Below are 16,677 nucleotides of genomic sequence, written 5' to 3'. Positions count from 1 at the left end.
ATCTTTTACAGGCAAAGAGGCACAACAGTTGTCCAAGAACAGCTCTCTAAATTCTACTAAAAACACCAAGGAAGGAAAAGGGAAACAACTACTTTTCGTTCGGGAGGCACAAGCTGTCCAAGATGTGATCACAAAGATTCAGCAGAAGCAGGAATGAATGATAAGCTAGCCTTCCTAAATCCTCCTTATGTTGAACAGGGCATGTGTGTAGCATGGTAATCTAACAGCCTTCTCCGAACAGGTCAAATCGCCTTTAGGATTCTTCTTGCTAAAGTAGAAAATGCCGGGATGTAATTCTTCATGACATCCAAAACCAGCAAGAGATTGTGTGACCAAGGAGAGCTGACACAACTCATTGCAGCAGGTAGACATTCTGTCTACATCATACACTGTGACATTCATCTCACTTCGGAAATGAAAGGAGAATCCTGCTGAGTAAATTAGAATCAGTGGTAATACAGCTGTTAGCTGCAAACATTTGTTTGGCATGAATCAGTCTCAACTCTCCTGTAGTTTGCTTTGATGGTCTCTCTAGTATCTTGTTGACTAATGATGAGATCATGGTTTGTTAATCTAAGTGCATAAAGAAAACATTCTGCCAAGCAGAATGCAGACTCTTTAGCTGGGGTTTATTGCAGTTGTTTATAGACCTTTTGTTTACACAGGCATCCAAACCAATTTGTTGGATATTTATGTGGGTTACTCTACAGAACTGCATGAACACAGACCTGAATCCTATCTTTAATCTGTCTGCATTTTAATGGATCATGTTTTGAACAAAGTGGAAACCAGCCACTTAGGATATATTTCTGGTTGGACAGGGCTTCAAATGTTTTGCGTGCTATCTATAATTCTCATCTGGAGAGAGTTTAACAACTAGAGAGAGTTGTAAGCCACTCTGATTTGGAGGTAACACATTTGGTTTTGAACAGAAGTTATTAGAACTCATTAAACTTTTGCAACAAGCAAAATACAAATTTTAATCCAGTCAGTCCTTTAAATGCACATATTTTTATATATGTAACTTCTTGCTCTCCATAATCACCGCTGACCTTAAGCCCAGAACATACTGCACCCAACAACTCCAAGTGCACCAGGAACTTACAGGTATGCAGTTCCTGTTCAAGTGGAGCACACACGTACAGACATGGCCAGGAAGCTCACAGCAGTCAAAATGGCTGTATTTGCAAAGCCTGTAACTGAATTCACAGATCTGAGTGGAAATAAAGGCAAATGAAGAGTAAAGCAGCTTCTGATGGCTGCTTTTCTCTGCTATTTGAAGGTCTCTCACCTTTGCTACTTAGCAAAATTTCTTTCAGAAAACAAGAAGGTCATATGAAGAACCTCTCTGCATTTCTGATGTGTGTAAAAATTGTCCCTCATCACCACTTGTCTTGGAAATAAATAAGGTCAACTGTTCATGTAACTGGGGAAGAGACTTGTATAACCTCCCCTGTACTTCTGAGCTCTGCAGCCCAACAGCAGACATGTGGGTAAGCCAGACATCCTGAGTTTGGATCTGTTCTTAAGCTCAGAAAATATTAATGACTGAGTTTTATTTTAATTAGTTGTTGCTAGTAATTTTTTGAAGCGAACTCAGATAGACAGGAATACATGGAACAGTGAAGAAGCTGAGGCAGAGAGGGGCAAAGTAAAAGGGAAAGGCATGTATAGTGAACAACTGGGATAGTATGGGCGATAGCCGAGCTTTACAGAACCACTCCCAAGGTCCTGGTGAGTGAGAGTTTCACCCTACAGCTAGGGACCAGAAGGATGGAGGAGAAATACAGTAAGATGTAATGAGATATTTAAATTGATTATGGGCTTTCAAGGGAAGGTAGGAAAGGGATAGGAGCAAGTGTTGACATGGTCAGATTGGCTGGAGGAAAGATTGGTTTTGGCAGTTGAAGTTTCATCTAATTGTAGAAGATGAGGAAAAAACGTGTCAATGAAGCCTGAGAGAAGATTGCCATAATTAAGGAGGACCATGGATTAGCCCTGGTTCACTAAAACCAACACAGTAAAAATAAACACTTTTGTTAAAATGCTCATGCCAAACAAGCTGCTGAAGAGTACGAACCAAAGCAAGCAGAGAAGCCAAGAAAGCTGCTGGAATCTAAGAAGGCACCATATTTTTAGGCTTGCTTTCATACTCAGTATGATTTTCTTTCTTTCAGTGTGACGGTTGTCAAAGTGAAATTCATAGCCTGCCGGGTGTCTGCAGAACCATTCCTAGGGAGCTGTAGAGGAACAAGTGTTGAGAGCCATGCACCAGGGGAGTGGGAGAGGAGGTGATCCATGGGAGGGTGTTTCGTAAGAAGCAGGCAGGCTATGGGGTTAAAGAGCTGGCAGACTATTTTAATGTGTGTGAGCTAACCCATAAAAGGAGGGGTCAGAAGGAAAAGGGGTGAGAAGGGGAATCAAATAGTGATGGTACCACAGAGAAAGAGAGCTCTCTATGATTTTTCACATATTATCTGGGGGGGAGTGTGTGAGAAGTAAACAGTAGTACTTAATTTTCAAAGCACTAGAGAACTGAAGACACAGAAGAGAAACAGAGAGTGCAAACTGGACCAGCATCATAAATTAGAAATCAGTGTCATAAATTAGACTTATGGGTTGTCGTTGCATAGGCATGGGCTTGAGGCCTCGCAAGAGTCAGGAGTTTCAAGAAGTACTGGACTAATGCATAGATGACAAGACCATTGGTTGCTATTAAATACAATTGTCCACATGCACCTTCGGGCTCAGGAAGTCTTTAAACTGTAGATTACCAGAAGCTATGAGGCTACAGCAAGGAAGGGATCACTCTACACATGCTCTCTTCATCTATAAGCATCTGTTACTGGTTGTGCTGCAAGATAAGGTGCTAGGCTTGATGGCTCTTCGGTGTGGCTATGTCAGGCTTTATTGAGTTAAGGTCATGAACTTGGCCTTTTGGCTCGTATTTCTATGGATTGGGTTCTAGAAATTTTGGAAAACATTAGCATTAATATTTCTTGTAGGAAGAGCAGCCTGTTTTCTGCTTTTAAAAAAACTTTGCAGGAAGTAGATAATAATAGCCTGGGTTTTGTGATTTTTATAGGCAAATGGGGAGTTTTCATTAGCCATAAGCATGTTCTTCAAAGGTAGAGGATTTATATTTTTTTCCAAAAGAACTTCATGGTGGAAACTTGAGAAAAACCTGTACTTCAGACATCTAAACTTGAAGATCTGTGTTTTTATACTGATATGTTTTATCATTAACTTGCTCACGTTTAAAGTATTAACTGCCTTAACTAACACCTGGATGAAACGGGGGAATGGAAGTTAATATCGTGGAATTTATATATCTGATGCCTATCGGAAATCCACATCGCTAGAGTGTACAGTTGACACGCCTCAGACAAGACCAGAGACACAAAATACTTCCATTATTTTCTCATTAGAAATTTAAATCTGTTTTGGAGAAGTCAAAGACTTTATAGTACAGCTCATATCGCAGCATTGTGTTTAAAATGTTACAATGTTGACTTGCTGTTACAAAAATTCAGTGTTACAGGAAATCAGAAACAATATGGAATAGTTTACACTAACTCTGCATTAAAACGTTCCATCTGTTCTTGCTTTAGGTTCTTAGAGAATTGCTTTTTCATCTCTGTAATGCTTTTCACTTCCTATTAGTAAGGCTTTTAAAGGTAGGCACTGAGTTAGTATAAAACCCACAGCTTTTGAGTTTAAACGCCTATTAAAACTAAAGCTGTCTGGAACTACAATAAAAATTTATTTTGGCTACAAAAGACAACTTTGAAACCTAACCCATCTGTATTTTTCCTCCTCCAAACAGTGCAACATCCTGTACAATAGAATATTTATCTTAAATGGAGACCACATATCTTTATGAAAACAATTGTTTCAACTTAATTTATGGCGGGTAATCAGCTCATATTAAAGTTTTCGATATTCCAGGATGCTAATATAAATTGGTTACAGGAGATGTAATGACTAGACTAATTCCACAGAATAATCTGAAATCTGATGTTGCCATTCACTTAGAATGTAACCTGTGTATATTATAATCCATAATTGCCATAAAAAATTCATGTACAGGCATATAGTGATTGCAGAACAAATGTATGTGTGCAAATTAGGCATACAGCTGCAGCTACATTTTACTGGTAATTTAGGCTTGTGTATGGTGACTTCCAAACTCGATTACAGGATAATTCCACCAGAATAATTTATTTTAAATTATTGAGCTGGGCTCTGCAGTCCCTGGGCCCACCAGCGAGATACCCACACATATCTAGTAGGGCTGCTTGGTCAGTGAATTTATCGACTCAAATCAAAACCAAATTGACTTGCTGTGAAGAGTGAGTATCCCTGGGATGCATAAAGACTCAACTGCCACGAGTGGGAGTCGAACTTATCAAAGAGAGGCAGGATCCCTGGGGTTTAGCTCCCTCCATACAATAGTTTGTCAGATTTTGAATTGAAAAGGGCTGGGTTTAGCACTCTCTAAATATAACCAGCCCTGAAGCTCCCACTGAGATTCCTTTCTGTCTGCCTTCAGACAATGAGATAAGGCCCCTTCTCCTGTGACTTCAGTCTGGAGTACCTCTATCACCCCCACCCCAACCCTGATAACAGCTGGCTTTGCACATATTTGGGAGCGAGACACGATGTGAGTTTTGAGGGATTTGTTACTCTTTCTTACAGCCTTTGTCTTCAGACTGAACCTTCCCTGTAACATCTACATTATAGAATCATAGCAGGACATTTTGGCATCCAGAAGATGACTGACTCCCTTTATCTTCTGGCTAGCTTCTTTCCATCATTTTGGGAACAGACCCCTTGGACAATCTCATTTTCTCTGTGCGCTCCTTCCTGTTGAGACCTCCGCTTCATGCTCAGTATACTTGAATGCAGCATCAAAGCTGAATTACATTTGCCCCAGTTTGCCCCCCTCTTCTCCCCCCTTTTCCCCAAGTACGCCAAGATACACAAATTATGGATGCTAAAGCAGCATTTGTGCGTGCTGTGATATAGATGGGATGTTCTGCCTACTTGCATGTGATTCACATCCTCATAAGCCCACAGGAAATCCCAGCAATATTTTTCCAGGCATATCTCCTGTGCTGAGGTGCCGAGCACAGCAGGGGCCAGAGGAAAGAAGCCATTCCTGCTTTGGAAGTACTGCAGTACGTAAGTTTAGCTGGGAAGGACAGACCACTGTTGCTTAGATGTAGCTCTTTTACTCAGTGCCAGTGAGAAATGTAGCACAAGGATTTAATACTGTCTCCATAAGTATTTACTCACATGGTACAGAAATGTATCCATGAATCCTCTTACCTCAGTGGATCCAGTGAAAGCAATTTTATCAATGCCAACATGAGATGCTATGGCTGCACCAACAATTGGACCAAAACCTGGCAAAATATTGACAACTCCTGGTGGAAAGCCAGCCTGTCAAAACAGCAATGAATGAAGGGAAGCATGACTTATGAAAACTGACAGCATGTTAAACCAGGCATGTGCTGGTAGTTCCTTCCCCACAAAGAGAGACAGAGACATTATTCCTGTCAATTACTCTTACCTCCTTGATGAGGGCTCCCATATAGAGAGCGCTGAGTGGTGTTTGTTCTGCAGGTTTAATAACTACTGTATTGCCACAGCAGAGAGCTGGAGCAATCTTCCATGCAAACATCAGCAGGGGGAAGTTCCACTGTAGGAAAATATAGAAGTTGATAGATGGAAAAATATTGCAGTGGTGTTTTGTTTTCACGATGTCAAGCTGCTACCTCACTTATTTCTCAGGCTGATCCTCAACATAAATCTTTCCCAGCACAAAGCAAGGATTTTTTTTTTAATTACTGCCATTAAGAAAGAGACAACAGTGACCTTTTAGTTCTTTGTCTCCTCTTCAAAGAAATACAGCCCCCACCCACAGTCTTCATAAAAGAATCTCTGTTACCTGTTAATTTTTTTAGTCACAACTTTTCATTTCATTTACTGTTTTGCAATTGGTACTTTTAATTCCCCAATGACAAATTCTTGCTTGTGATACATTTGGAAAGAACTGTTTGTTCACACTGAAGCATTTTTGGATGTAAATTTCCTATCCCTGAATATATTTTAAGACATAAAATTTACACTTAAAATTATATAATCCTTAATTGACAAGATTAGAATAAAAACCCCATAAATGTCAATGCTCGGTCAAACATTTTATTTTCTTGAAAAATTCTTTCTGAGCAATTTGTATGGAAGACATTAAAAGAACAGTAGAAAACAAGTTGAGAAACACTCTTTACTGATACAAAATTTTGTATCATTAATTTCAACTTCATTTAACTACAGCAGAAGATGTAGTGAGTTACATTAGTTTGATGCATAAACAAGTTGTGGATAAAGATAAGAGTAACAAGCCTTTCCACATCAAGGCCTGATCCTAACAGGCTAAGGGGATAGTGCCGCTGATTTTGGTGGAAATGCCAGAGTAAGAAAATAACTGCGTTTGCACGGTCACTCTTATAAATGCATATAATAATCTCCTTTGGAAAGAATATAGAAAATATCAGTCACAAAGAGTCAGCCACTGGCCAGAACATGCTACTGCCTGATGTGTATCAGCTGCCACTCTCACAGACATCTCTCTAGCCCCTGGCTAGCTTGAAAAAATACACAACTGTCTTTCCTTCACCGAACACCCAATTTTTTACTCCCTCAGTTGTTTATAAACTCCGGAGACAAAGTGATGTTTTAATTCCATCTCCAGTATATAAACCTGGGCGGGGAGTTATAGGGCCAACAGTGTGCTGACAGCCTGCACTTCTAATGGTATTGCAAGGAGAGCTCTGAGGAGTTTTATAGGGTAGTATATATCCCTGTTTATGCTACAGAGCTGCCAAAGAGCATATGTTTTGATGGAAGCTAGGATGTGAAAGAGGATGAGGAGTTTAGTGTAAGGCTTGCTGTTTAATTTTATTTTTGTAATAACATATTTGCTAGTACAATGGCTAAGTGCATGCAGTGGCCCAGGGGCTGTACTCTGTGACTGGTAGCTGTGGAAGAAACATGTAACAGATCAGCAGCAGTGTTAGACTAGCTGCGTAGAACAGCCATGTTGAAGTTTTGGAGGACAAACTTGGGGGAAGAATGAACAAGTACGGTAGGTGGCTGGGCACCCTGAACAAAGTGTTTTACAAATCTAAACTAAATCAATCTTGCTTTTGGCATGATCTTCAGCCTGTGGCCAAGCTTCTTCAACAGATCTGTCAGTTAAGCTTGATGAGACAAGCCTACGAGATGTCTAGCAACTTTGGGATTAGGTGTTGGGGTTGTCATTTTGCAAATGCTTATCTGTGTGCTTGGCTGAAGAATGGGGACAGAGCCATGGAATCATTCATTCATAAGAACCGCTCGCGAGTCAAGTTAGAAGAGTACATAGGTGTTTGCAGGACAGGTGTAACCACGAACTCTCTGAGTCATTTGCGTGTTTCTCTGAGTTTCTGCGGAGTGCCAAACAGAATAGCCACCCCTCAACAAAGACATGAAATAACAACAAATATAAATAGGGACAAAGGTCTTAACATTGTTGAAGTAATCTTGCCCGGCTGCTCGTCTTTTCATAGAATTGCTGCATATTGCTCTTTAGTGGCTTTGTGGTTAAAATGAACAAAATAAAAAACAAACAGCAACAAAAATTTCAGGGAATGTCCTGATTAGTTCCCCGGTGCTTTGTCAAAGAAAAAAGCTTCCACACAGTATTTTAATAGCTATATGTGAGCCTCCGTTGACACTTCTGCCAAAGCTGGTTAACTGGTTCTGAAAAAGCTAGCTTCTCAGTGTAATTCCCATGCAGTGTTCAGCAAGAGTATATTAAGGATGTATATTGGGGTGTAGGGGGAGTACTAGATTTGATGAAATGCTGTGTTTCTCTGTCATAACAAATTAAACAAACATTTCATGTCTTTTATTAGCTACACGATGCTAATTGTAAAGATATGTCTCCTGGAGTTTCCTTTACTCTTCCAGCCTTGTAAAAGAAATAGCAGGAAAGAATGGAATTAAAATGCATCACATTCTCCCAGGAACTGAGGAGCCTGTTAAATCACAGTAAAAACTAAATAAATAAAAAGACTACCATAGCAAAGCATCAATTTTCCATAAGTTGTGTGAACATCCATAACCACTGACAGCATATTAACACTGTGTTTTGCTTTGCTTGGTTTAAACATGAGAATTCTATGACTTGAGAACTTAACTCCTAATAACAGAGCCTAAACCCTATTAGCATGTTCAAATAAGCATTTGCAGGGAGGCTGTTAAAGATATGTCAACAATATGAGCTCAGCTTTTTTCGTAATGGAAAACACACATAGCTGAGGACCATGTTTTATGTGTCTTTAAAGAGAGCTGGTTCAAATGAAAATAAATAGAAAGCGCTAGTAGAGATACTCACAGGGATGATCTGTCCACACACTCCGATGGGTTCGTGTCTTGTAAACGTAAAATAATCTCCATCTGAAACAGATGAGCATGGTTACTCTCAAGTACAGTTTGACTTGGCAGAACAAAAAAAAAAAATAGAGGGGGGGGAAAAAGCTCTAAGGATCAGCCTTTGATGGCAGTAAAAGAAATAAAGAAGTCATGGCAATGTTTTTTCATGAGCCAGCATGGGAAACCTAGGTTTAGGAGCAACCTAATTGTTCTTTCTGTAGAACAAAGGAAGCAGGCATCCTATCAGAAAGTAACCTGCTTTGTTCCTTGGGAAAGAGGGCAAGCTGCACTGCACAAAAAAGGGCAGTAGCAAGGAAGCCTCTTACTGGCCTATACTGATTTCAGGGTGAGAGAAGTGAAGGAAGAGTCACAAAGGCAATTTCCTGTAAGGCATGACTGGAACACAGCAGTACAAAGGTACATGTACAAGCAGACGTGGGATAATAGAGTAACATACATCTCATCTTCCACTGAAGACACAGGCAGTTTGAAATAATGGAATGGTATACCACACTCTGTAGATGTGAAACAAAGAGGGGAATCCTGTGACTGATATGTAATTGAGCATAATTTACTGCAGAAGAAAATGCTAAGGAGGACACAGTGGTCATCATATAGCCATGCTGTGATAGCTGACTTGTAGAACAAGGCCTGTATCAGAAATGGCCTCAAGCTAAATAGTCAGTCAGTTTACGTTGACAGGGAAAAGTTGGATGCGGCTAGAAAACCGAACAACAGAGAATAACAAAAGTTTTCACAAACCTTTTGTGCAAGGTGGAGGTGAATAAATAAACAAAGGGACCAAGTCACTGGAAACTTGGAAATTACAGGCTTTTCTCATGGGACTTTTGACAGAAATAATAATATGGACTAAGAAAGATCCTAACAATAAAGATGCAGGAAAAGCAGACTGCATGTTCACAAACAGCAGGTGTGGATTGTATGAAGCTAAAGGGAATTACTTCATTAACTCTCTGATCTGGTAATTATTTTTAATGTCCTGATGAACAAAAATGGCAAAAAACTCCAGGGGTGAGAGGCAGCATTAAAGTGAGTGCTACACTAGACCTGCAGTTCTTAACTAAAGCACTGTTGAGCTCAGGGCAGCCTGAGTGAGGTCTTGCAACAAACAGCTCTGTGACTTGGAGTCAGGCCTGTGGTCTGCAGGACCCTTTCCCGTGGCCCGGCCTGCTCAGAGCGGCAGGGCTCTGTGCTGGCTCGTTGTGCACAGCTGGCATAAGGGACTGCTGGGGGCTAATGGAATTCCTGCTCTTGCACGACGCTGCACGGTTGTTGTTGCTTCAGCACTTGCCTGTGGTCTGGGCGTACCTGCTGTGATACGATGCCAGTTTCTTCCCAATTGATAAAGAGCGGGAAAATGACCTGCTCTGTGGGGGGACCAGTTAAGGTATTGTCTAACCATCAGCTTTGTTAATGTGCTTGGCCTGCATCTGTGCAAAGCAGTTTTACAGCACTTTGTACCTAAATTGAGTCTTGTAGCTGTATAAACTAGCCCAGGCTCAAACCACCTCTGAGTTTATGTCTAACGTTTTTCAGTGAGGCTACAGCTGAGGGAAGAGCTATGCTAAAGGCATGAGCTGAATGTGCCCCTTGGCCTGTAGTGCTTGGTCATCTAGAAAAACTTGAGTCTCTTTACTTAGAAAAATAATTTCAACTAAGTGTGTGATAATGATGTGAAGGTTACCTCGGCTCAATGACTGGAGATGATTTACAGGGACAGGAAGTGGTCAGACGGAGGAAGGGAGCAAGAGGAGGGGATATTACAGTGCTTTTGCTCCCGTTGTCACTGTCCACCACAGAGGTATGTGCTTTCCTTCCCATGGTGCGAGTGCATGGGGGCAGCTGCGGCCTCTACCCCGTTCGGCCTTGAGCTGCAGCCAGCCTTGTTCAGTATTGGAGAGAGGCCTAACCTCACAGCGGAGAGGACATTTGGGGAACCTGCTGCAATGTCCTGTGCTATACATCTGGTAACAATAAATGGGTTAATCCATAAAGCTGCTTGGGTTTAAGTAAATGCTTCAACTTGAGTTTGATTAGAAATAACTTATTTTCAGGTCTGCTTATTTCTATACATCCACTTTACAGGATTTGCTCAGTAGAAACCTGAGCTAGAGTACCTAATACATCATTTGGGGGCCAGATACAGAATAATTATGAGAGAGGTAACAGTAGTCTGCAACGGAGGCAAGGGACAGAAGGAAGAGGGAGGGAGAGAGAGAAAAGAGATTCACATCAGGAGAAGGAGGAAGAAAATAGCTGATCAGTCATTGCACCGTTTTGATCTCTAGATGCTGAACAGCTTCCTACTGGAGATGAGAGTATTTGTTTCATAAATTGAGATGATCGGTTTGATTTTCTAGGTTATCTTTCAGAGATGCTAGCAGTGGCTTACAGACCATAGGAAGAATCATCAGACAAGACAGAAGTAAAGTAGAAGTCAAATCACAGAGAAGTATGTACAGGCAAAACTGTCTAAGTGCTCAAGGGGCACACAGAGGAGTCAGCTAAAAATACCAGCTTGTACTTGGTAGTACTGTGAGAGGTGGATTCTCAGCCAGAAGGATGGTGACAACATAACACTAACACAGTTACGTTAGCACTGTCTGACTTTAGATTGTCACTGCATAATCATTGCCACATGTCTCCGTGCTTCATAACATAAAGTTATAGATAACCTGAACCTGCTTGCCAAGTCAGACGAATGGTGGTTAGTTCTACCAAATGTAGGCAGAACATTTTTTCCACAGAGCAATACCTCCCATGCAAAATTGCTTGCCCTGCTTTCTTCCACTAGACTCTAGACAGCTGCCATTTTTGACACCTACTTCCAATGTTCATCATCCGCAGACTTACTGTTAAGATGGGATTTTTGAGGTTGCTTTCTAACAGTATCTTTGTGGCTTTAAGTTACTCAAACTTCAGATGCCTCTGGACAGGGCAAAGATGTATCTAAGAGCCACCTTGTCCATAATGTAAAATAAGCTGTTACCATGGCAAAATAACTCAAGATTGATGAAGTGAATCACTTTTTCTGAACAGCAAGCGTAGAAAGCTCCCCTGTGCTCAGAAATTAAATAGCAGATTTTTAAAACATTTCAGATTTTAAAAATTAGTTTATACTAATGTATAAGTGTCATGCTAATGACACTTATTCTAAGAGGCTGTTGCTCATGATAGTTACTCATATCCTTCTACTAGCTGGCAGCCAGAAGAACATTGCTGGAGAGCGATCTGACAGTCTGATGCCACATCCAACCTAAAAATTTGTCTTAAAAGTTTTTTCTTTTAATATTCTCAGCTGATGTAAATTGGCATTCTTCAGTCCTTACTGATAGTAATAGAGGCAGATCAATTTGCAACTGCTTAACACCGGGCCCAAAGATTATTTTTTAATCAGAAAGAAAGCCCCATTTATCCAGGGATCTCACTTTGGGACAGCAATACCTTCCACAGATGTCTTTCCTCAGATTTCCATCAGGAGTCTCCATCCTGGATATTTTATTTGCATAACAATCATAATACAGTCACACGCCGTACATAGCAGGACACAGCAAACAAGTAGGTGAGGAGAACCAAGTTAGTTCTTTAGGCTTTATCATATCATACATTGATTTAAAGAAACATTTTTACTTGCATTCAGTTTATTAGTTTAGCAGTTTCTAGTCTACACTTACTCTGTTTTAATTTAAATCATCAAGGTTTTACGCATGGAAGCAAACAACAGGCAGTCTGAAGGTATTAGCAGCTCTGGGACCAAAAGGAATGTGACTGTAAAACGCACTGTTCTTCTATTTGTCTATCTCTTGCCTATTTTTATTTTAGAGGAACAACAGAAATAGATGAAAGATTGGGAGGTTTCAGATTTATTAGCACACTGAACAGAAAGTGAATGAGATTTAATAGGGTTTTTATTTTTGTTTTGTTATCGTGTTTGGTTTCCTTTGATGAGCTGAAGGTAAGTGAATGTAAAGAGCACCATTGTTTCACACTGGCCTTGCTCTATAATAGCTTTATGAGAATGACAAATTTATGGTGTGAAACTAGAGGAACATACAAGAGTGTTTAAGCCAAAAGGAAGAACTAATTGATACCCTGAAAATCTGTGAATGAATTTATGATTCTAAACTACTGATAACTGTGTTTGTTAGCTGAAGTTTGCATTTAGGAAGGCCTGCTGAAAATGTGCCTTCCTCTCCCCCAGCATAGCCCACCTGACTGAAAAAAAACAGAGTTTTCATCAGATACACTACTTGAGGACAAGAATAAGCAGAGAATATTTGTTCTCCTTAACCTGTCAATGCCTTTTGATGACTGATGTAAATTCTGTGTACGTGTGGGGCTAACGAGAGAAGGAGGCATTCACTGACCAGGGGGAAAGGGATTAGGGAACAGGAAATTTGCTGAATATATGAATTTATGGTGTGCTCTGCACTTTTGCATGTTTAAATGTGAACTGCAAGCAGCAAACCCAGGATTTATGAATCTCAGCCTAAATGACTGTGGAAATCTTCAAGAGTCCTTAAAGGAGGGTCTACACCTGAAATATTGTAATTTCTTTGGTGAAATATACTGGTGATGATAAAACATCAGTCAGTCCACACTGCAGTTTTAATAAGCTGAAACACCATGGTAAGTAACGCTGCAATAAAGAGTTACATGATCTGTTTTCTTCCTGAAAATTTTGGGGCCACATTTCTATTTATCTGCTTACCTACCTTTGATAGTTTTGTGCTTTGTTTTACAGAGGCAGGCTAGTGCACTGCAGATACAGTGTTACATAATGTAATTTTATGGAAGTAGATGGGCAACAGCAAAATTCATTTACTTGTGAGTGTGACTTCCTCGTCTCCTTCAGTAAAGTGTAGTAAACATGCATGTGCAATCAATAGTGTGCACCATGAAGCCAAAAAGAATCCATAGAATAAATGTTGGTTTTCCTTACTGTTTTTCCAAAGATTTATTTTATGCAGGTAAAAGATGAGTGCATTTATCTTAATGACCACACCTGCATAAAATCATTCTTTGCTATCATGTGTCCTTTTGCATAATTATAGCAGTTGGTACATCTAGTCCAGACTGCAAATGAATATGTTCGCAACAGAAAATGCAACCTGTGTTCGTTAAACAGCTAGGAGGGAGGGGCAGGAGGAAGAGAGTTGTTAAATAAAAATAATGGTAAGGATTTTTTCTTTTCCTATCTCTTTAGCAAAAAATAAGAGCAGAATAACCAATTTCCTAGTACTTATAAAAATTTATCTCATACATACAATATAAAACTCATCCTACTGAATAATCTGAAAAAGTATATGTAACAAAATGTATCTGACACGTATGTACAGTTCTCTATAGTAACATTACAAACTCTCTAAAAGTATAAATGAATTTGGATCCAGTGTTAAGCCCAAGTAAAATGATTTGCATAGGCAGTAACAAGACATATATGAACAAGACACGTACATAAGCACACCGTTTCTTAAACAGGCAGCTAGCACTATTTTCATGTGTTCCAAGGTATTTCTCAGGCTTATAACACATTTATTTTTAGATGTGTAACAATAGTTAAATGTTCAAATATTTATTGAGCTATCTCCTCAGATGGACACACACAAAGGAAACAAAACACACTTTGTGATGTGCATGTAGGGCAGAACAAGAGCAGGTCATCTAGTCCAGCCCTTGCTGACTTTTAAACATCTGGTTCAGCAACATACTACACACTGTAAGACCAAAAGGAGGTTCTCTTCTCCCTCTCACAAAGCTGTGATCTATTAAGCCATTTGGCCATGAAAAGGTTTAGGTGCGTACCTGTGCTTTAATCCCCCTTACCTACAGGAATGGTCATTCCATGGATTTTGTCTGCCCAACCGGCATAATACCTCAGGGTTTTTATGACTCCCTGAAGATCTACATAGAAAGCTTGCAAGAAAGGTTTGCCACTGTTCAGTGTTTCCATAGTCTAGAGGACAAGAAAAAGTTAAGACATATAAACACAGGAGCATTTTTAGACTATTGTACGTAAGTATTCACTGTCTTAGCGGCTCTTCAGCCATGACAGATTTTAACGAAGACCAACCAGTTATGCCTTGGCGTAGTCTTAACCCAGAAGGTTTAGAACAACTATCTGATCCCCTTTGTTATTTTTTTTTGCAAATGCGAACAAAAAGCATTTTCCTTAAAAAAATCTGGTTCCTTCTGGAGTATTCTGGAATGACTATGATTTTAAGAACATGTGCGTGCATGTGTGTTTATGTGTCTGTCTGTCTTGTGGGTTTGTGTGTGTATCCACATGCATGTACATGTGCCTGTGTGTATTTTGGACCTGATAGCCACTGTGTTTGGTCCAGATATATAAATGCTAAATTGCTTTAATCAGGAGCCAAGATAAAAGTGCCTGTCAAACTAGGTTCTGTTATGTTAATGATAACAGCTGAGAGGGGGCTCCTTGTAACCCCACGTTAATGATCTGAATCCATAAAGAGAAGAATGGACATATTCCTCTTTATATAATTGATGTGAATATAAAAATTTCTCTATATGGCTGCCAAGACTCCTGCTGAGGTCTGAGATATCTATACTGTACAGCCAGTGTATTTATTGCCATCAAATAAACAAATGCTCCTCTAGGGAAGCTCATAAATTAACAAGCTAATGTCCTTATTTTTAAGTTAATATTCCAATTTTTAAATATCTTATAAGCTATCCTCTTAGGGGTTCCTAAGATCATTTAGCAAAAAGAATCCAATAAAATATCTTAAGATGTTGAGCAGCTTAACTCATTCTCAATAGCTGTCTAACAGAAATCGTTAACAATGGGCAAAGTACGCCCATGCATAACACACCAACTATCAAATGAGTTTCTATAGAGAAGAACGGAGGCCTAATTCTGCACTGACTTATATCCCCAAGAGCAATTAATGGCATTGCCTGCAGTGCAATTCAGTAAAGAACTTGGCTCTAGAAATACAAATCAAATGACAGGCAGAGTAAACTTGATTTGCTGTGCACTTCCTTCTCCCTGTGGCGATTATACAGTATACACTGGTGATAAGATGATTTAAGTGTTGACAAAGCTGGAATTAAGATGTTCACCAGCTTAATTCAAAGCACTTGACATGCGGAAAACAACATTAACAATGCCACCGTTTAGACGGCTTCATACATGAGCAAAATAGTGCCATACCCAGAATTCATGTTACCATTTGAGTGTTAGTAAGCTTTTCACCTGCCATTTCATTAATATCTACACAAATCACTTCACTCAGTCTTCCATGTTTTATTTTAGAAAAGTTACAAGCGTGCGTAACAGGCATACATGTGTGTGCACACCCATTCATTTGTCTGATGTCCAATTTAAAGCTCATGAGTCAACTGGAAGACTCTTGTTGACTTTTATAAGCTTTGGATCAGGTCTTAAGCAGATAGTCAGCCATCTTAGCCATCTAGCTGACTGCAGTTTTCAAACATAATTCATATTAACACATTTATGATTTATGAGCTAACTTGCTCTCAGAATGTAAAACTGACAGGTGATTTGACTGCTGATTTTCACATGCCACTTACAGCAAGAACTGCCCTGTCTCTTTCGACCAGGTCTGCTAGCTTATCCAAAAGATGGCCTCTTTCCGATGCATCCATTCTCCTCCACACTGAACCCAGAGAAAAAGCAAGGCGAGCTGCCCTCACTGCTTTGTCTGTATCAACCTGCCAAGAAGGAAGAAAAAAATCAAAGGCACTGAGGTAAGTGACATTACCAGGCTTATGAAATTTGCTGTTGTACAACCTTAATCACATGATGGATTTTGGAACTGTGATAAATAAAAGAACTGTCCCAACAGTGCTCTTCTGGACCTCTTTCTTTGATCTATTTATATATTTCTACCCATTCACGGGATGCATTACCTTGTCAGCTTCCTGGATATCACAGATCTGCTCTCCTGTTGCTGGATTATATACTGGGAATATTCTCCCACTTTCAGAATTTTGCCACTCATTATTGATGAAAATCTAGAAGAGGAAGAAAAGTCATCAGTCCTCCTGCATGAACAAATGGTAATGTATATAACAACAAACTCCTGGAAGAGGCTGCAGATTTCAATACAAAAGAACTGAAACTTATTTATGCCTGTGAAAATCACAGTTTTTTCAAGAGTTCGGGCTAAGGGTCAGCCCCTGATG

The 16,677-nt window shown here is 39.8% G+C and overlaps 1 protein-coding gene across 3 annotated transcripts in view; it reads right to left on the bottom strand.

Moving 5' to 3' along the window:
• Window positions 1–16,677, bottom strand: part of ALDH1A2 (aldehyde dehydrogenase 1 family member A2) — a 60,470-nt gene that overhangs the window by 16,494 nt on the left and 27,299 nt on the right. For all 3 annotated transcript variants that reach the window (XM_075431852.1, XM_075431853.1, XM_009935684.2), the window contains exons 2-7: window positions 16,402–16,506; window positions 16,063–16,203; window positions 14,329–14,458; window positions 8,444–8,505; window positions 5,576–5,704; window positions 5,332–5,445 (exon numbers count right to left, since the gene is read on the bottom strand). In XM_075431852.1, the coding sequence (XP_075287967.1) occupies window positions 5,332–5,445; window positions 5,576–5,704; window positions 8,444–8,505; window positions 14,329–14,458; window positions 16,063–16,137 (510 nt within the window). In that variant the 5' untranslated portion in view covers window positions 16,138–16,203; window positions 16,402–16,506. The remainder of the gene's footprint in view (window positions 1–5,331; window positions 5,446–5,575; window positions 5,705–8,443; window positions 8,506–14,328; window positions 14,459–16,062; window positions 16,204–16,401; window positions 16,507–16,677) is intronic.

The sequence above is a fragment of the Opisthocomus hoazin genome, chromosome 10, assembly GCF_030867145.1.
Source record: "Opisthocomus hoazin isolate bOpiHoa1 chromosome 10, bOpiHoa1.hap1, whole genome shotgun sequence".
NCBI lineage: Eukaryota > Metazoa > Chordata > Aves > Opisthocomiformes > Opisthocomidae > Opisthocomus > Opisthocomus hoazin.
The sequence above is the reverse complement of the archived record's forward strand: the minus strand, read 5'-3'. Positions and strand labels throughout refer to the sequence as shown.